The sequence below is a fragment of the Acomys russatus genome, chromosome 16 (genome assembly GCF_903995435.1).
Source record: "Acomys russatus chromosome 16, mAcoRus1.1, whole genome shotgun sequence".
NCBI lineage: Eukaryota > Metazoa > Chordata > Mammalia > Rodentia > Muridae > Acomys > Acomys russatus.
Window position 1 is genome coordinate 41,766,688 of NC_067152.1, and position 20,689 is coordinate 41,787,376.

The 20,689-nt window shown below is 46.1% G+C and overlaps 2 protein-coding genes across 3 annotated transcripts in view; one reads left to right on the plus strand and one right to left on the minus strand.

Annotated features, from left to right (window-relative positions):
* Positions 1–1,628, minus strand: LOC127200671 (histone H3.3A). The gene is made up of 4 exons (XM_051159066.1): positions 1,463–1,628; positions 939–1,076; positions 687–840; positions 1–586 (listed from the first exon to the last, which is right to left on the minus strand). Exons 2-4 carry the CDS (start codon positions 1,064–1,066, stop codon positions 458–460), a joined length of 411 nt encoding a protein of 136 aa, XP_051015023.1. The 5' UTR covers positions 1,067–1,076; positions 1,463–1,628; the 3' UTR covers positions 1–457.
* Positions 1,629–11,131: 9,503 nt separating this feature from the next.
* Unk (unk zinc finger) overlaps positions 11,132–20,689 on the plus strand; it is a 29,964-nt gene continuing 20,406 nt past the window's right edge. The window contains exon 1 of one of the 2 annotated variants that reach the window (XM_051159069.1): positions 11,132–11,312. In XM_051159069.1, the coding sequence (XP_051015026.1) occupies positions 11,209–11,312 (104 nt within the window). In that variant the 5' untranslated portion in view covers positions 11,132–11,208. The remainder of the gene's footprint in view (positions 11,313–20,689) is intronic. The other variant, XM_051159068.1, reaches the window with a different exon arrangement.

Consider the following 20,689-nt stretch of genomic DNA (forward strand, 5'->3'; position numbering starts at 1 on the left):
TTACTTTTTTTTTTTTTTTTTTAAAGGAAACTGTTACACTGTGGTTAAAACTTGTTTCTTCCACCTTTGAAAAAGCCCACATTCTATCACAGTGATGTATGGTTAAACACTTGGATCAAGTCATAACCAGTTTTATTGCAAAAGGACCCTGTACACATTTATCAATTCTAGTACCTTAATAGCTACCCAACAAGTCATTAACATACAGAAACATGCATGAGAAGCAAGAAGTATCACCCATCCCTTCTGCATATTAGCAACTTGTCACTCCTGAGCCACAGTGCTCACATCACTGAGGTCTGTGAACAGTCACTCTTAGCATTCATCCTGAGTGAAAGATGGAATGACTTAAGTACAAATGCAACATATTATAAACAATTTCTTACAAAAAAAGTCACAAATTAAACCAAAGTATTTTACAGAATTTACTACAAAATGCCATAAAAACCGCCTTGACTTAAGCTCTCTCCCCCCGTATCCGGCGAGCCAACTGGATGTCTTTGGGCATGATGGTGACTCTCTTGGCGTGGATGGCACACAGATTGGTATCTTCAAACAACCCCACCAGGTATGCTTCGCTAGCCTCCTGTTGAGGACAAGAGCCACAGAGCATTAACTCCCCTCACGGAGGAATCAAGCCGCCGTCCCCCCCCCCCCCCAGTGCCACCAAGCCTTTGTCCCTTTACCTGAAGGGCACCGATGGCTGCACTCTGAAACCTCAAGTCCGTTTTGAAATCCTGGGCGATCTCCCTCACCAACCTCTGGAAAGGCAGCTTCCGGATGAGCAGCTCAGTGGATTTCTGGTAACGACGAATCTCTCTTAGAGCCACGGTCCCGGGCCTGCAGCCAACAGAAAAAGGAGGGCGTCAAACCACACGGCGACGAGCGAGCGCTGGCTCCCGCGGACAGCGGCCAAGTCATTGTTCCCCGGTGCCTACCTGTAGCGGTGAGGTTTCTTCACCCCGCCGGTAGAGGGCGCGCTTTTCCTGGCTGCCTTGGTGGCCAGCTGTTTGCGGGGGGCTTTCCCACCGGTGGACTTCCTAGCGGTCTGCTTGGTTCGGGCCATTTTGTCTCACCTGCAAGACCAACAGCGTTCGCGCCCAGGTCGCCCGGCTCTCGCTGCCCGGCGCCCCTCCTCCCGGCAGCAGATGGCCGCCGCCGCCGCCTCCTCCCCCTCCCCTAATGACTCAGGCTGCGCCGAGCGGCGGCCTCCCCCGGGAGGGGGGAGCGCGGGGAGGAGCCACTTCCCGCTCCCCCGGCGGCCGGGAACGCCGCGAGCGATACTTGTGAGTCACCCCAGCCGGGGAAGCGGGCAGGACGGAGGCGGCGGAGCCCCGGCTCACGGTCAGACACAAGCTCCAGGGCTACCACACCGACCCGGCCGCCGGCTGCCTGCCAGCGACCGCCCGCGGTGCCGGAAGCCGCGGAGCCTCCGGTCGCCCGCAGCGCCGCGAACACTCACCTGAAGCCGAAGTCTGAGGCCCTTGCTGGGACCGCCGCTCCGCTGCTAGCGCTCAAACAAGAGCCGCGATCGCCGAGTAGAACGGGAAGAGACTTCTCCAACGAACGACCAAACCGCTCTGCGCTCCAAGCCCCCCGACGCCTCCATATTTATACAGACGCTTCACGCTGCGTCCATGCGTCATAGAACCCTTATTTGCATACACCAACGACTTTTTCGATTGGCGGGAGCTTTCGCCGACGCGCTGACATCTCTCGACACAAAGGCCGTACTTCGGGCCCGTTTCCTGATTGGTGAATGCTTAGGCCACTGATTGGCTGTTAAAATTGCTTCATGATTGGATGGATGCAAAGAGGAATAGACGAATCAGAGTTTAGCACTAAGCAGCTCTCCTGATTGGATAAAATGGAGCTATGTTTGGATCCTTCTCTTGGTTCCAAAGCTCTACAATAGAAAGTCAATGCAAATGAATTGCACTAGTCTCTTAGAATTAAAGAAAGTGGGGCCGGCAAGCGCCTAAGACTGTTTGCATCAAGAGACTAGTTCAGAGGGATTTTCCAAAAATATATAGTAATAATTAGTTGTATAATTGTTATGATTTTAATGTAGAATAATATGCGTTTCCTGAATAATTAACTTTTTGTTATATTTTGATCGTTTAGTATAGTGTATTTTAAATTATAAAGCAATTGCATGGTGGGGAAGGGTACAAGAGACAAAGAATCAAAATTCGAAAAATGATCTTAGAGTTGGCTGGTGGTGGCACACACCTTTAATCTCAGCATTTAGGAGACTCAGAGGCACGGAGATCTCTGTGAAGTTGAGGCCAGCCTGATCTACATAGAGGGTTCCAAGCCAAACAAGCCTACCTTATGAGATCTTGTCTTCATAAAACCAGTTTGTGGGGGCTGGAGAGATGGCTTAGTGGTTAAAAGCACTGACTGCTCTTCCAGAGGACCTGGGTTCAAATCCTAGCACCCACATGGCAACTCACAACTGTCTGTAACTTCACGATCTGATACCCTCATACAGACACACATGCAGGCAAAACACCAATGCACAAAAAATAAATAAATAAATAAATAAATGTCTTTTTTTTTTTTTAACCTGTTTGTTTTTTCCCTCCAGCACTCCATAAACTCAGCTCGGGGTACTCACATGTAATATTGGTAGATGGAAGCAGGATCCAAAAATTATAGTCATCCACAACTACATAATTCAATAAGTCAAGGCCAGTCTTAGATATATTAGCACTACCTTAAAAAAAAAAAAAAAAAAAAAAAAGCAAAAGAAGCTGGCTGTGATGGATCTCCTTTAATCCCAGCACTCTGGAGGCAGGTAAATCTATGTGAGTTTAAGCCAGGAACAGACCAGCCAGGGCTGCACAGTGAGATCTTGTCTCAAAACAGAACAACAAAAGCCCTGTTTTTTGCATGTTTAATTCAGGTCATCACAAAATATTTTATTTCAATGTCCTTAAGAGTTAAATAAGAAGTTGTCAGGCATGATGGCACATATATTTCTTTAATCCCAGGAACCTGAAGACAGGAACAAGTGACTTTGAGGCCAGCCTGGTCTACACAGGAGTTCTATGACAGCCAGAGCTACATAGTGAGACTCTCTCAAAAACCAACCTAACAAAACAGAAGTGATAACTTGGTTATACATTTCTTTTTTTTTTTTTTTTTTTTTTTTTTTGGTTTTTCGAGACAGGGTCTCTCTGTGTAGCCTTGGCCATCCTGGACTCACTTTGTAGACCAGGCTGGCCTCGAACTCACAGCGATCCGCCTGCCTCTGCCTCCCGAGTGCTGGGATTAAAGGCGTGCGCCACTACGCCCGGCTGCTACATTTCTTGAATTATTTAATTCAACTGCCTGAAATAAATACACCAGGAGAGGCAACAGCCCCCAAAGGGTAGCAATGGCCATAAGAATAAGATAAAGTGGGTGTCCTTGTGTAATATTTTCTGATTACTCCTTCTGATAAAAACCTGACAGATGCTGGGCATGGTGACACATGCCTTTAATCCCAGCATTTGGGAGGCAGAGGCAGGCGGATTGCTGTGAGTTTGAGGCCAGCCTGGTCTACAAAGCGAGTCCAGGATAGTCAAGATTACCTGTCTCGAAAAACCATACCAAAACCAAAACAAAAATCAAAAACAAAACCTGACAGATTTATAGCCACTAATATTTGTAGATTTTGTTTTGTTTTTTTGGTTTTGTTTTTGTTTTTGTTTTTGTTTTTTTTGGAAGAATGTTTCTTCATAGGCCTGGCTGTCCCGGAATTTGCTCTGTACACCGGGCTAGCCTCAAACTCAGGAATCTGCCTGTCTGTCTCCCAAATGCTGAGATTAAAGGCGTGCACCACAACACCCGACTAGATTTATTTTATGTGTATGTGTGTTATATCTTGTGCCCACAGAAGACAGAACATGGTATTGGATCTTTGGATGGCTATGAGCCACCATGTGAGTGCTGGGAATTGAACCTAGGACCTCTGCAAAAACAGCAAGTGCTTTTAATTGCTGAGACAGCTCTCCAGCATTTATAAAAATCTCGTGGTGGTGGCACACGCCTTTAATCCCAGCACTCGGAAGGCAGGTGCAGGCAGATCTCTGTGAGTTTGAGGCAGCCTGGTCTACAAAGTGAGTTCCAGGACAGCCAGGGCTACACAGAGAAACCCTGTCTTGAAAAAAAAAAAAACCTAGTGTTTACTTTTGTTTAAATGCCTATCCACAGCATATTGCAATATTCAAATATATAAGACACCAAACCAGGCTTAAGGTTATCAGTCAAAGCCCAGGAAATTAAGACAAGCCTGCAGTTCCCCATCCTCCTGCTTCTTAAGTGCTGAAATTACAGGTGTGCGGCGTCACGTGCAATTTTTGTTTGGTTGCTTTATTTGTTTCTGAGATTCAATCTTCACATGTTGCCCAGGCTGGCCTTATATTCAGGATCTTGCCACACCCTCCCAAAGGCCTGCACACAGGTGTGCACCACTATAAGTAGACATATCTGAAAATCTTTGTTGTTGTTGTTGAGACAGGGTTTCTCTGTGTTAGCCTTGGCTGTCCTGGATATCTGAAAAAAATCTTAAACAATAACTCTAGAAAGAGAAATCAAAACTAACACCAATATATCTGTTATTAATTGGTGCAGTATGGTGGCGAGCACACTTCTACAAACCTGTGAATTGTGACTGTTAGGGTCTTCATTTAAAGGTGTCGCTTTCAATCCCAAGGCTCTACTGGCAGAGGCAGAAGCAGGTGCACTTTGGTGGGTTCAAGCCCACCCTGGTCTACACAGTGAGGCCCTGTCCAAAAAGAAGTAAGTGGGTCTACCATGCCACACCTGGCCCAGAAGTCACCCTGCACAGTATTAGTGGTGCAGACAATGCATAGTAATTTGAGAAGGTGAAAGAAGCATCTTTGACACAGACTCTGGTATGAGAAGTCCTCCCAAAGTTTTACAATTTTGCAAGGTGAGCTGGGCGGTGGTGGTGCACGCCTTTAATCCCAGCACTTAGGAGGCAGAGGCCTGTGGATCTCTGTGAGTTCAAGGCCAGCCTGGTCTACAGAGTGAGTTCCAGGACAGCCAAGGCTACACAGAGAAACCCTGTCTTGAAAAACCAAATAAATAAATAAATAAATAAATAAATAAATAAATAAGATAAAATAAAAATTTGCAAGGTGATTTTTGTAACGCTAGGGAGCAAGGGTTTGGTCCTTGCAGTAAGCACCTAACCACTGAGCTACCTCCCGATACCCTGAGTAGTCTGAGCTTGGTTTTCCTTAATTAGGTCAGATTGGCCTGGAAGCCCCTACGTTGCCAAGATATTTATTGCTTTCACCTCCTTAGCGCTGGGATTTCAGGTGTGTGAGTGAGACCATGTGCCCACTCCATCCCCTTTGAGACAGGGTCTCATTATGTGGCCCAAGCTACGCTGGAAATTACTATGTATTCCAGTATAGCTTGATCTTATGGCTATCCTCCTGCCTCAATGGTCTGAGGGCTGAGATCCACCACACTTAGCTCTGGAGTCCTCTTAACAGGTACCATACAGCTTTAATTATTATATACCTTGGTTTTGGTTTTTTTGGTTTTTTTGGTTTGTTTTGTTTTTGTTGTTGTTTTAGAGATAAGATTTCTGTAGCCCAGGTTGACCTTGACTTATTTATTTTTGAAATTTTTTTCCTTTTGGTTTTTTGAGACAGGATTTCTCTGTGTAAGAGCCTTGGCAGTCCTGGATGTGATTTATAGATCAGGCTGGCCTCAAGCTCACAGAGATCCACCTGTCTCTGCCTCCTGAGTACTGGGATTAAGGAGTGGGCTACCACACTCTGCTCGGCTAGTTTGATTTTTCAAGACAAGATTTCGCTGTGTCGCCATGTCTGTGCTGGAACTGGCTCGGTAGACCAGGGTGGCCTCAATTTCAGGGATCTCAGCCGGGCGTGGTGGCGCACACCTTTAATCCCAGCACTTGGGAGGCAGAGGCAGGCGGATCGCTGTGAGTTCGAGGCCAGCCTGGTCTACAAAGTGAGTCCAGGATGGTCAAGGCTACACAGAGAAACCCTGTCTCGAAAAAACCAAAAAAAAAAAAAAAAAAAAAAAAAAATCAGGGATCTCTGCCTTTTTCTGTTTTCTGAGTTCTGTGCTATTACACCCATCTTTTTTTCCCCCTTCAAGGCAGGGTTTCTCTGTGTAGCCCTGGCTGTCCTGGACTCCCTTGGTAGATCAGGCTGGCCTCAAACTCACAGAGATCTACCTGGCTCTGCCTCCCGAGTGCTGCTTTTACAGGTGTGTGCCACAGAGCCCGCTCCATGCTCATATTATGTTTTGAGAGATGATCTGATTAAGTAGTTCAGGATAGACTTCAACTTGTGGCAATCCTCCTGCGTTCTGTTTCTTTCTTTCTTTCTGGTTTTTCTTTTCTTTTTTTCTTTTTTTTTTTTAATTTTTGAGACAGGGTTTCTTTGTGTAGTCTTGGTTGTCCTGGACCCCAGCCTGGCTGTGCTGGGATTAAAGGCGTGCGCCACCACGCCCGGCTGTTTTTGGTTTTTCAAGGCAGGATTTCTCCATACCCTTGACTGTCTTGGACTCATTTTGCAGACCAGGCTACCTTTGAACTCATGGTGATCCCTCTGCCTCTGCTTCCCAAGTGCTAGAATCAAAGGTGTGTGACACCACGCCCGGCCTGCCTTCTTAGGTGCTAGGATGACATGCATGTGCCATCACACCCAGCTATTTTTTTTTCCTGGGTTTTAGGAATTGTCAAAGGCGATCTAAAACCTGTCCCAGGCAAAACAAGGTGCAAAACAAGGCATAGCTGTGCTTCACCCACCCAAGCATGACTAGAGCAGTGCACCCGCCGATTAGTTCTTATTAGATGTTTTTCTTTTTCCTGAATTGACAAGTGGGAGGAAAAGTGGCACAGGAAGTGGGGAGGACCCGAACATACAATATAATCAACACAAAACAAATGAGGTCAGGAACACAGTGCACGTGACTGAGGCAGTAAGGTGAAGCTGTGGGCCAGGTCCCATGGTGCTGCAGTCACAGCCATAGGAAATACAGTGTGTCCTGGGGCTCCTGTCCTGTCCTGTTCCTTTTCCTTCATTAACTTGCTAAGTGACTTTTCTGGGTTCCAATTTCCTCTTCAGTAAATTAAGCAATTTGGATGATATCATCTTTTAATTCTACAGCACATACTTATTTGAAAACTTGTGTCATACCCTTATTACTAAAAATTAAATTTGCAGTGACTTCACACTTGGAGATTTCAAGGGACAACATATAAACGAATTCCTTGGTTTTAATCATAAGAATAAAGCAGTTTGGGCTGGTGAGATGGCTCAGTGGTTAAGAGCAGTGGTTGCTTTTCTAGAGGTCCTGAGTTCAATTCCCAGCAACCACATGGTGGCTCACAACCATCTGTAATGACATCTGGTTCCTGTATCTGCCCTGTAGGCCTACATGCAGGCAGAATACTGTATAAATAATAAATCTTAAAAAAGCCGGGCGTGGTGGCGCACACCTTTAATCCCAGCACTCGGGAGGCAGAGGCAGGTGGATCGCTGTGAGTTCGAGGCCAGCCTGGTCTACAAAGTGAGTCTGGGACAGTCAAGGCTACACAGAGAAACCCTATCTCAAAAAACCATAAAAAAAAAAAGAATAGCCAGGTGTGGTGGCGCATGTCTTTAATCTCAGCACTGGAGAGGCAGAGGCAGGCGGATCGCTGTGAGTTTGAGGCCAGGCTGGTGCACAAAGTGGGTCCAAGACAGTCAAGGCTACACAGAGAAACTCTGTCTTGAAAAAACAAACAAACAAAAAGAATAAAGGAGCCTATTATCATTTCTATTTGACCTTTTGGAATTATTCACTTTCAAATAGCTCTAGTAGCAAAACAATTGACTTAACCTGTTTAGGAAATACCAGTTTGTCAGCTTTGTAAGATGACAAATTGGCTTCCAGCATGAGCTTACACAGAACTAAATAAAAAAAGTATGTGTCACTCTTGACCACTAGCAATTTCCATTTGCCCCACCCTCTTTTACCCCGAAGGTTATTTGAAATGTGCTTCACTTTCCTCCCCATTTCTTTTGAGGGAGGCTCTTTTTCTTTCTTTTTTTGTTTTTTCAAGACAGAGTTTCTCCTGGAATTCTCTTTGTAGACTGGGCTAGCACTAGCCTCGAACTCACAGAGATCCATTTGCCTCTGCCTCGAGTGCTGGAATAAAAGGTGTGTGCCACCATGCCCAGTGAGGGAGACTCTCACTATGTAGTTTGGCTGACATGGGGCTTGCTATGTAGACCAGGAAGGCCAAGATCCATCTCTTCTGTGTCCAAGTGCTATGATTAAAGGCATGCACCAACAACTACACCCAGCTTCATTCCTTCTTTCTTTATTTTTTTTTTGTTTGTTTGTTTTTTGTTTTTCGAGACAGGGTTTCTCTGTGTAGCCTTGGCCATCCTGGACTCACTTTGTAGACTAGGCTGGCCTCGAACTCACAGTGATCCGCCTGCCTCTGCCTCCCGAGTGCTGGGATTATAGGCATGCGCCACCACACCCGGCTCCCAGCTTCATTCTTTTTTTTTTTTTTAATTTCTATTTTATGTGCGTTGGTGTTTTGCCTGCAAGTCTGTCTGAGGGTGTCAGATCTTGGAGTTACAGACAGTTGTGAGCTGCAATGTGGGTGCTGGGAATTGAACCTGGGTCCTCTGGAAGAGGAGTCAGTGCTCTTAACCACTGAGCCATGCCTCCAGCCCTCCAGCTTCATACCTTTAAAAGGGTATTCATTTATTTGTTTTTCAAGGCAGGGTTTTCCTGTGTAGTCTTGGACTCACTTTGTGGACCAGGCTGGCCTCAAACTCACAGAGATCTGCCTGCCTCTGCCTCCTGGAATTAAAGGTGTGTGCCACCACACCCAGGTTTAAAAAGGGGTTTTAAATTATATTTATTTATTTGTTTACTTGTGCCATGGTGAAAATATGGACCCTGTTCTCTTCTCTTACTGTACAAAGGATCAAACCGAGATCCCAGGCTTGGCAGCAAGCACTTTTCCCCTCCCTCAGACAGGATTTCTCTGTGTTGCTTTGTAGGCAAGGCTGGCCTCGAGCTCACAGAGATCCACCTGCCTCTGCCTCCCTGAGTGCTGGGATTAAAGAAGTGTGCCACCATGCCCCGCAATAGCAAGCACCTTTAATCCCACGCTACCTCACTGGCCTTCTTCATGCTATGAAGACCTAGCCTTGGAGTCACTATAGCTGATTCGACTCTGGAACCCCAGCTTCCAACTTCTGCCAGTGGGATTTAAGATGTGTGCCACCACACATGCATTTGCTGCTGCAGACTGAACTCAGGCTTCCTGCTTGCTTACATTCCAGCCCAGATGCACTTCTTTAATGAGACAGTTATTAGATAACATGATTTCATTTAACAAAACAAATCAGTTTTGAAAACAATGGATTTGAGGGAGGGAGGAATTGGAGGATACAAGGGATGGGATAACAGCTGAGATATAATATGAATAAATTAATAAAATATATTTAAAAAAAAAACTATTTGACTAGATGTGGTGGTGGCATGCCTGTAATCTCAGCGCTTGGGGGCCAAAGACAGGCAAGTCTCCTGTGAGTTCAAGTCTAGCCTGATCTACATATCAAGTTTCAAGCTAGCCAGGGCTACATAGTAAGAGCTTGCCTCAAAAACAAAAAAATAAGCTGGGTGGTGGTAGTGCACACCTTTAATCCCAGCACTTGGCGGGCTGAGGCAGGTGGATCTCCCTGAGTTCAAGGCCAGCCTGGACTACAGAGCAAGTTCCAGGACAGCCAGAGCTGTTATACAGAGAAACCCTGTCTCAAAAAAACAAAACAACAACAACAACAAACTCCAACAAAACAGAAACAACAAAAAATAAACTGGACAGTAGCATTCAAGAGCAGTTTGGTCTACAAAGCAAGTTCCAGGATAGCCAGGGCCACACAGAGAAACCCTGTCTCAAACAAAACAAAACAAAACAAAACAAAAAAACAAAACAAAAAAAACCAACCAAACAATGTTCACAAAATGTAAAGGATTATCTATGATGGACATTTTTGTTTTTGTTTGTTTGCTTGTTTGTTTTTGAGACAGCCTTGGCTGTCCTGGACTCCCTTTATATACCAGGCTGTCCTGGAACTCACAAAGATCCGCCTGCCTCTGCCTCTGCCTCCTGAGTGCTGAGATTAAAGGTGTGAGCTACCATGCCCAGCTATAATTTATTTTTTTTTTGAGACAGGGTTTCTCTGTGTAGCCTTGGCTGTCCTAGACTTGCTTTGTAGACCAGGCTGACCTCGAACTCACAATGATATGCCTGTCTCTGCCTCCGGAGTGCTGGGATTAAATGCGTGCACCACCGCTCCCGGATTTTAATTCACTTCTTACTCAGACTCTGACCCTTCATATGGCTTTTATCATGATACTTCTCAACAATTTACCAGTGTGTGTACTTAAGAGACTAGCTAGAGATTAAGTTCTCCTTTGGACCCTAACATACTGGAAACAAGGTGTCCGGGCCAGCCGTTAAGTTCAGAAGGAGACCAAGTGGAGGGGTTCCAGGTTTCAGGGTTGGTAAATGTTAATGAAGCACAGGAACTATAAGGTGTATTGTAGCTTTTCTTTAACAAAGCTTCCTCAAACTGTCTGCTAGCCCGCATACTTTCTCTAGTAATTAACAGACTACTACCATCCCATGAAGATGTAGGCTGACAAGCTTCCTTGCTTGAAGGCAACGCTCTAAGCTGACTTTAGAAACCGTGCACAAATTGTACTGGTACGGAGGCAAGGTGATTACAGCACTGTTGGCAGTGTTATTACACTTGTAACATTCTTGGTTGAATCGTCTAAGACCTCTCTAACCGGATCCTTGTACTCCGGAGGTTCCAGTTTCAAGGAAGAATTCTCCTCTTCCTACTAAACTAATTTACAATTTACCACAAACTACAATTACCACAAGCCACCGCGGGTCCGTCGCATCCGGGACATCGTTCGCAAGGCTCCCTGGGTATTGTGGTCTTGCGGTTTGGCAACGACCCTGTGCCTACAGTAAAGTTTCAGCAGAAAGGAGGACCACAACTCCCAGCAATCTTTGCTGCCGTGCGGGGGGTCTTCACGTTTTCGTGGCGCGGCGCAGGCGCTGTAGGTCTTCGGCGCGGACCGCGCAGACTGAATAATAAAAGGGGAGCGGCGAAGAGGCAGGAAGACAGGACCATGTCGAAGGGCCCCGGGCCCGGCGGCTCGGCAGCTTCCTCGGCGCCCCCGGCCGCTACCGCTCAGGTGCTGCAGGCACAGCCCGAGAAACCGCAGCACTACACGTACGTAGAGCACCCCCCCTGCCGCGCGCGCACGCCTGACGTCAGCGGCCAGCGTGAGTCACGCGCGCAGGGAGAGCGCGAGCCTCCCCCCCCCCCCTTTCCCTTCGCCAGCTCGGCCCAGACCGGTTCCAACCTGCTGGGGCCGGTCCCAGCTTCCTTTAACTGTCACCAACCTCTGGTCGGGCTGTGGGGCGGGAAAGTTCGGTTTCAGTCTCCCGAGTTGGCAAGGCAGGAGCTCGGGTCCCGAATCCACGTTTCTCAGGCTAGGCCATGGAGGCCTGGATGCTCCTGAGACCCTAAAACCAGGCTCTCGGGGAGCCATAAGTCCACGACATGACAAGTCGAGTTGTGTAGCACCCAGCCCGAGACCTGCCTAGAAACGACTGTTTGCCCCCAGTCTCGGGAGGAGCCTGCGTTTCCCGGAGGTCTTTTGTATCTCGCAGGCCTGTTAGGTTGGCCCCGAGAATCACCCATGCTTGAATAATCCCTTAAACAGTCAAACATGTAGACACGGAATCACTTTATGCAGGCTGCACTGTCCAGCCTGAGCCAGCGACGCCCACGGGGCTGCTGTGTGATTGCAGGTCCCCTCAGGATCTGGCAGGAGGGGCCTCAGGTAACTGACGGACGTGAGATTGTCAAAATGGAAACCCCCCCCCCCCATCTGCCCGTGGGCAAGCTTAGGTACCTGTCTTCATGGCTGTCATGGTAGGCCTAGGGGCTGTGGGACACAGGCCAATTATGTGGTTCCTCTTGAAAAGCAGTGCTGGTTTCTGTTCCCTGCTGGGCCTGGAGTGCCTCACATCCCCACTAGGTGCCTGAGCCCCGCGTTGAGGATAGCTCAACCTATGGAGATAGAACCAGAGCGGTTGAGCACCACTCAAGGAAACCAGGAGCACGAACTAATCTGTTAGGGATACAGAGAACTGGACGCGGGCAGGAGGAGCTCTGGCTTGACACTTGGAAGGCCTTTTGGGAGATGGAACTGGGAACATTGCTTATAGGTGGTGTATTGGTTTCTTTGAATGACTAAAGTTGACTGACATGCGAACTTGACTGCAGTGTAACTCAGGTTAGCCTTTCAAATATGGTCGTCAGTTTGTTGGTCTTTTCTTCTTCTTTTATTTATTTATTTATTGTTTTGTTTGTTTTTTGAGACCGGGTTTCTATGTGTAGCCTTGGCTATCCTGAACTCGCATTGTAGACCAGGCTGGTCTCGAACTCAGAGAGATCCTTCTGCCTCTGCTTTCCAAGTGCTGAGATTAAAGGCATGCGCCACCACCGCTTGGTGCTGTTGGTCTTTTCTTACTTGCGTACTTTTTTTCCCCCAAGATAGGGTTTCTCTGTGTAGCCCTGACTGTCCTGGACTCACTTTGTAGAACAGGCTTCAAACTCATGAAGATGCGACTGCCTCTATCTCCCCAGTGCTGGGACCACGCCCAGCTGGAACTTTTCTAAAAATCACATTTATTTGTATGTGACTATGTGGGAACAGGCATGCTAAGCACAAGTGTGGAAGTCAAAACGGTTTGAAGGAATTGGTTCTTTGACCACGTGGGTTCTAGGGATTGAACTCAGCTGGGTAGGCTTGGCATCAAGTGCTTTACCAACACTGTGCCAGCTCATAGTCCGGACTGTTCGTGCTGCTGGAAGCTGAGCCTGGGCCTTCTGCATGTTGGGGAAGGGCTCTGCCATTGGGCTGTATCTTCACACACACATGCACTTGTTTATTTACTTACTAATTTTTAAGCTAGGATTGCACTGAGTTGCTTGGGCTGGCTTTGCCTTGAATTCTGCACCTCCTGCCTCAGACTCCTGAATATCTAGGCTTACAAATTTCTATCACTAGGCCTCATTCTGCAACTTTTTCATGATCTTTGGTTAATTTGATCATGGTTTCCTGTACAGTGCCAAACAGAGTTGAATAGATCTTGGTTTCTGTTCCTGGATGCAGGTGTGATGTACGCTTTGTGCATTTATTTAGAGGGGAGGTATTAGGGTGTCAGGTGTTCCGTCACTCCTTATTTCATTAAGATAGGCTCTTTGAGCCTGGTGGTGGTGGCGCACGCCTTTAATCCCAGAACTTGGGAGGCAGAGGCAGGCGGATCACTGTGAGTTTGAGGCCAGCCTGGTCTACAAGGTGAATCTAGGATACTCAAAGCTACACAGAGAAACCCTGTCTCCAAGACAAAACAAAAGATAGCCTCTTTGGGGGTCTGGAGAGATGACTCTTTAGTTAAGAGCATTGGCTGCTCTTCCAGAGGACCTGGATTCAATTCCCAGCACCCACTTTGCAGCTCACAACTGTCTGTAACTGTGTCCCCTGAGGATCCCACGCCTCTTCTGGTGTGCAGACATACACATAAAGAAAACACCACATACGTATAATAGATACAGCACTGGGGAGGCCAGCCAGGTCTACAGATCTAGTTCCAGGACAGCCAAGGCTATGTGAAGCCCTGTCTTGAAAAACAAGACAAACAAGTAAATAAACAACAAAAAAAGATAAATAAATCTTTAAAAGAAAGAAAAAAAGGTTACTTTACTGAATCAGAAGCTCAGCCAGGTTGACTGGCCAGGGAGCTCGTAGAGTCTGCCTCCCAACACTGGGTTACAAGCATGTGTGGCCATGACTGCTTTTCCATATGGTGGTGAGGGCTCAGGTCCTTATGCTCATAGCAAACACTCTCAGCCACAGAGTCATCTCCATAGCCATCTTGTTTGTTTGCTCTGGTTTTAGGATAAGGCATTACCATATCTTTGGCTAGCCAAAAACTCACTGTGTTGCTCAGATTGGCCTCACATGGGGGTCCTTTTCGCTACCTCATTCTCCAGAATTCTGAGATTATAGCAGGTGGCCACCACAGGTGGCTGCAATCCATACTTTTCTGTGATATGTGTTCATTGAGACACTATGAAGTGACATTAGAAGGGTTTTCTGGCTGGGCATGGTGGCGCACGCCTTTAATCCCAGCACTCGGGAGGCAGAGGCAGATGGATCCACCTGAGTTCAAGGCCAGCCTGGTCTACAAAAGGGAGTCCAGGACAGCCAAGGCTACACAGAGAAACCCTGTCTCAAAAAACAAAAAAACCAAAACAAAACAAAAAACCAAAATAAAAATAAAAAAGGGTTTTCTGATCATTGTGAAATTACAGAGGAAAGGAGTGGACAATTGTTAATCTCTAAATTGTTTGCTTGTTTATTTTTCGAGACAGGATTTCACTATGTAGCCCTGGCTGCCCTGAAACTCACTGTGTATATAGACTAGGCTGGCTTGGAATTAACAGAGATTTGCTTATCTCTGCCTTCCAAGAGCTGGATTAAAGATGTTTGCCCCTATGCCTGGGTTGGCATCTGTTTTTTGTTTTTGTTTTAGTTTTAGTTTTTTTAGACAGAGTTTCTCTGTGTAGCCTTGGCCATCCTGGACTCACTTTGTAGACCAGGCTGGCCTCGAACTCACAGCGATCCACCTGCCTCTGCCTCCCGAGGGCATCTGTTTTTTGTTTTTGTTTTAGTTTTAGTTTTTTTAGACAGAGTTTCTCTGTGTAGCTTTCTTTGGCTGTGCTGAACTCACTTTGTAGACCAGGCTGGCCTTGAACTCACATCGATCCACCTGCCTCTGCCTCCCGAGTGCTGGGGTCAAAGGCGTGCGCCACCACTGCCTGGCTGGAAAATGAAATTCTAGTTACTGAAAAGGCTTTGGGGTAATTTTATTTATTTGCCTATTTATTTATTTTCAAAACAGAGTCTCACTGTGTAGCTCTTGCTTACCTGGCATTTACTATGTAGGCTAGGCTGTCCTTTAACTCAGCCCTGCCTGCCAGTGCGGGATTAAAGGCAGCATGTCTGCCCTCTAGGTGATTTCTTAGGAGAGAAATGCGCTGTAATCGCTCTGTACAGGCATCACCTGGTTTAGATCTTGTTTCTTTTTTTGTTGTAGTTCTTGAGCTTTATTCAGGAAAGATGACATGGTTAAGGATGTAGCTTAGTTGGTAGAATGATTGGCTAGCATACTTAAAACAGAAGGCAGCGTGTTTGTAACCCCAGTACCCAGGAGGTAGAGGCAGGCAGATCAGAATTTAAAGGCCAGCCTGGGTTATGTGAAACTTGAGACAGACAGACAGATAGATAGATAGATAGATAGATAATAGATGATATAGAGATAGATAGATAGAGCGCACGCACATGAATGAATGTGTGTATAAGGAGAGAATAAAGCTCTGGCAATCGCTATTTTGAGGTGGTTTTGTTAGGAACTTTACTATTCCATCTGATTGTGTTTTGGGAAATTCAGAAAGTGAACATGTATTTAAATCATTATTGGAAATTTCAGGAAAACCACACATACATTATTGGAGATTATATGTGTATCAGATCAAATTAATTCATTTCCTGCAGAACAGTGGGCTCATGTGGCCTCAGGTCAAGGCTTACCAAATCCCCTTAGTGAGTGCTCAGTGCCCTTCCTGAGGGTAGGGCATAGGCTTGACAGCTGCTTGATATTTGTTATATCTAAAGTAATGATTAAAGTTACAACGATTTGCTTAATGGTTAAGTTCTTTTGTTTTAATCCAGCTATGTTAGATACTAAAGGAGGCTCCCCACAATCCATATGCATCTACTTTGACTGGTGGTCTCTGTCAACCTACAAAGACTGACTTATTGGTGAGGGCAGCTGGACAACTCTGAGAACAACTTAGAGAAATCCATCTTGTGCACACTCTGTAAGGAGCTGCTCTGGAGATAGCACCCCATGTAAGTGCAGAAAACAAGACACCCTCGTGGACCTACTACTTCCCGCTTCCAACACCCTGATGCCTGAAGGTGAGGTCTCCTCTCATGTGTCTTGAAGCCTTGTGACACGTTGAGCCATGCAGCCTGAGCAGTGTGCAGGCAGGCTTCCTTACTGGGTCTCCGCCTGCCTGCCATTTTCTATAAGGAGCCTCTGTCAGGACCTATGAAAGCAGATTCCATCTACAGCTCCACTTGCAGTAGTGGAAGGAGGTGGAAGAGACAGGTTGTGTTTCCACTCTGAACAGTACTTGTTTAATATGGCTTTTTGTTCTTATTGTTGTTCTTTAATCTACCTGTGTTTGATCCTAAAGAAAGGTTTTCTATTAGCCAAGTGCGCCTTCCATATGTAGAAGTTGCAGCTATGGACAGCTGTGGCTGATCTGAGTGCATTGCTCTCCGCTCGCTTAGTTTTGAGACAGGGTCTCTCTTCATAGAGTCCTGGATGTCCTGGACTCACTATGTAGACAAGGCTGTCTTGGAACTCACTATGTAGACCAGGCTGGCATGGAACTCAGAGATCTGCCTCTCCCCAACCCCCTTTCCCCCATGTGCTGGGATCACATGCCCAGCAGTATTGGTTTTTCTGCTTTAAAATATTATTTTTTAAAATCAGCACAAAGTGTGTTAGGTATAACATTTTCAAACAAAGTATGTGTTTGTGGTTCTCTCCTCCTCCCGTTGCCCCCAGTGTAACTCTGTTACAGCCACCCGCCTTTTTAAGGCATTGTCTTAGCTAGCTTAGGCTGGCCTTAAACTTACTACTGCCTCAAGTATGACCTTGAACTTCTGATCTTCCTGCCTTTACCTCCTGAGTGTTGAGATTACAGGTTTATGTGGCAAGGTGTCTGTCGAAGGTCTTCATGCTTACTAGGCAAGCCCCGACCAGCTGAGGTGCATTTCCAGCCCAGAGATCACACATGATCAGGTGTACTGAGAACGACCAGATACATGCTTTAATGAGTTTAAATCATGTTAGTTTTATCTCAAAGTTTAAAAGTTGTTGTTTTGTTTTGTTATGTTGGTTTTTTTGAGACAGGGCTTCTCTGTGTAGCCTTGGCTGTCCTGGACTCACTTTGTAAACCAGGCTGGCCTCAAACTCAGAGATCTGTCTACATCTGCCTCTCAGGGTGCTGAGATTACAGGCATGTACCACCACACCGCTCTAAAGTTTAAAAGTTTTTAATAGGACTGGAGAGACAGCTCAGCAGTTAAGAGCAATGACTGCTCTTCCAGAGGGCTGGAGTTCAGTTCCCAGCACCCACAGGGCAACTCACAACTGTCTGTAACTCCAAGATCCGATACCTTCACACAGACATGCAGGCAGGCAAAACACCAATGCATATAAAATAAAACTAAACAAACTGTTAGTTTTTTTTTTTTTTTTTTTTTTTTTTTTTTTTTTTTGGTTTTTCGAGACAGGGTCTCTCTGTGTAGCCTTGGCCATCCTGGACTCACTTTGTAGACCAGGCTGGCCTCGAACTCACAGCGATTCGCCTGCCTCTGCCTCCCGAGTGCTGGGATTAAAGGTGTGCGCCACCACGCCCGGCTGCCAAACTGTTAGTTTTAATAAACATTTTAAAAAGTTTTAATAAGTATTAGTACCATAGAGAGTCTTTTGAGCATGTGACTGTTGCTGATGCTCTGCAGCCTTCTATTTAATATGGGAAAGCCTGTGATTTGCAAAAGGTTCTAAGGTGCCCTCCTCCCAGCCTTCCAGTGTCTGCACTCTTATGTGTGTGCTTTAGAGGAATGCCCCCATGTGGGAAGGCCGGAGAGCTTTTGAGCTAAGTAGACACTCCTAGCAAGTTTGAGAAGCCTAATGGTTGTTTATGTAGGCTCTAAACTGACAACTCCTGAAAGGGAGAAGCATATTTCCCCATAGTGGGAAGGAGGTGGGAATAAGTGTCTGCTAAGGGGTCAGAGCCCATTCTTAGTATTGAGATGGCCGCTAAGGTTTACATGGCACTTAGGGCAGGCTCCTATGTTGGTGCTAATGACGATATCTGCACTTGTAACCACAGCAGACTTTTTATTGTTTCTCTGTAAAACCCTCCATGTCACCCCTTTTTCTTTGCCATTGTGTAGAGTTTGACAGCAGTGTCAAGAGCTGGGGGGGAAAGAGAAGATGGGAAGGAGTCTAGCAGCTGTCGTAGCGTTCTCTGTGAAGTGGCCTGGCCTGGTGGGGCTCAGCTCATTGAGAGATGAAGAAGATGATGAGGCCTGTGACAGTTTCCTCTTGTCACACTTGAATTAATCAAAGTGTTTCCTCCCTTTACCTTTTCATGTCACCGTCTGTGTCCCATGTTCAGCATTGACCTACATGGTCATCGTCAGTCCTGAAAGATTGGCTTCTTTTTTTTTTTTTTTTTTTAAAAAACATTTTATTTAACTTCAACTTATGTGTGTTGGTGTGAGAGTGTCAGATCTTGGAGTTACAGACAGTTGGGAACTGCTATGTGGGTGCTGGGAATTGAACCCAGGTCCTTTGGAAGAGCAGGCAGTGCTCTTGACCACTGAGCCATCTCTCCAGCCCCAAGATTGGCTTCTTAATGAGGAGTGGGAAGGGGCAAGCCTTATCTTCTCGTGGGGATTTGGCCTATATACAAACAACCCTGGAGAAGGGAAGAGATGGGATCCAGTCCTTTATGTGCTGTGTTGTTAATTAAAGTTTTAACTAGTTTGTATGTCTTAGTTCTTATTAATTTGTTATTTACTGTGTCTTTTGATGTTAATTTATTTACAAGGTGTTGGGTAACCTAACACTTTCTCTAGGTTTGTGTGAGTTAAATCTGTCTAAGTGTAGCATAAATTTGAGAGTATTTGTACTTTTTACTTGGGAGCTAACATATTTTACTGTTGGTGAAAGAGTCCTTTATAGTGCATATATGGAGTATGAATTAAATACCCAACAGAGCACTTTTTACCCTTAACACTTGTCTTTCTGCGTCCATTTATCCCTTCATTCGTTTTGAGGTTAGATCTTGGCTGGCCTGAAACTTGCTATGTAGACAGGCTGGCTCCAAACTCTTTAAGATCCACCTGCCTCTGCCACCTGCGAGCTGGGATTAAAGGTGTGTGCCACACAACTGGTTCTTGTTTTCCTTTAGTAACTTGTGGTATTGTATGTCCTGACAGAAATGCTACTTGGCACACTCTCAGGGACCTCATTGGTATTCCTTGTAATTTTCCTTTAGCTCAGTTAAAGTACAGTTAACTGTCAGCAAGGTGGTTAAGGGGTCTGTCTCATGGTCACGTCAACTGTGTATGAAGGCTGGCTCTGCCACACTGTGTAGGAGTCGCAGGGCAGGCAGCTGTGAGGCTCCATGAACTGGAGCTGGGTGTGGTGTGCTTGTCTCTATCTCAGCCAGCATAGTAGCAAAGAGCAGTTCCATTCCTGGCACTTAACATTTTAAATGTTTTCCTACCTACGCAGTCCAGAACTACATGGAGTGCAGGTTAGTCTCAGCCTTCTGGTGCTGGGTTACTGGAGGCACCACTGTACTTGACTCCTTATCAGGTTTTAAGCTCAGCCCAAGTCACTCCTTTCAGTTGTCCTGCTACCTCATTTGGCAGCCTTGATCAGGTGCCTTCCTTGGCTGCATCTATGCCGAAGTCCTGAGTCCACAGGTCCTGTGGTCAGCACTGTCTGTCAGGGACAGCCCTTTGCACATCGCCTACTGCCCAGTCTATGCACACTGCTTGGTCTCACGCGCTGTAAGTCTAGGTCGACCTACTGGTGTGGGGCCAAAACTTAGCTACTTAGAAAACAGTCTATAAACTAGCCTTTAATCCCAGCAGTCAGGAGGCAGAGGCAGGTGGATCTTTTGAGCTCCGGGCCAGCCTACTCTACAGAGTGAGTTCCAGGATAGCCATGACTACTTATTAAAACCCTGTCGTAAAAAACAAAAACAAAAACCCAAACTATATAGAATAACAGGTCAGTTTAAATATATATATATAAATGCCACTGAAATTAGAGATTTTTTTCAGAGCAGCTCTGTACAGGAAAACTTAGAGTAAAACCAAGGTATTGTCTGGGAAGAATGAACCAATGTTTTTAGCTCTCTGTGTGCTTCCCGGCACTGATATGGTGGTTCTTTTTTTCTTTGGTTTTTGAGACGGGGGTTTCTCTGTGTAGCCCTGGCTGTCCTGGACTCACTTTGTAGACCAGGCTGGCCTGGAACTCACTGGATCTCTGCCTCTGGAGTGGTGAGAATAAAGGTGTGCACCACTACGACCCAGCTCGGAGGATTCTTACATGAGCTTAGTTTGCCCTGTTGCACCAGTTCTGGGCTCCTTAAGGCAAAAGAACAGTGTAGAAAGAAGAAGGCAGAGCTGGTGAGAGAGCTCAGTGAGTGTTGCTGCCAAGCGCTTGACCTGAGTTCAGTCCTAAGGACCCACACAGCAAAGAAAGAAGTGATTCCCTCAAGCTGTCCTCTGATTTTATTTTTTTTTTCCTGTCCTCTGATTTGATGCATGCACTATGGCACATGCTCAGCCATCTTACTTGCTGTTTACTTACTCTTACTTGTTTATTTTTTATTAATTTATTCATATTACATCTCAATGGTTATCCCATCCC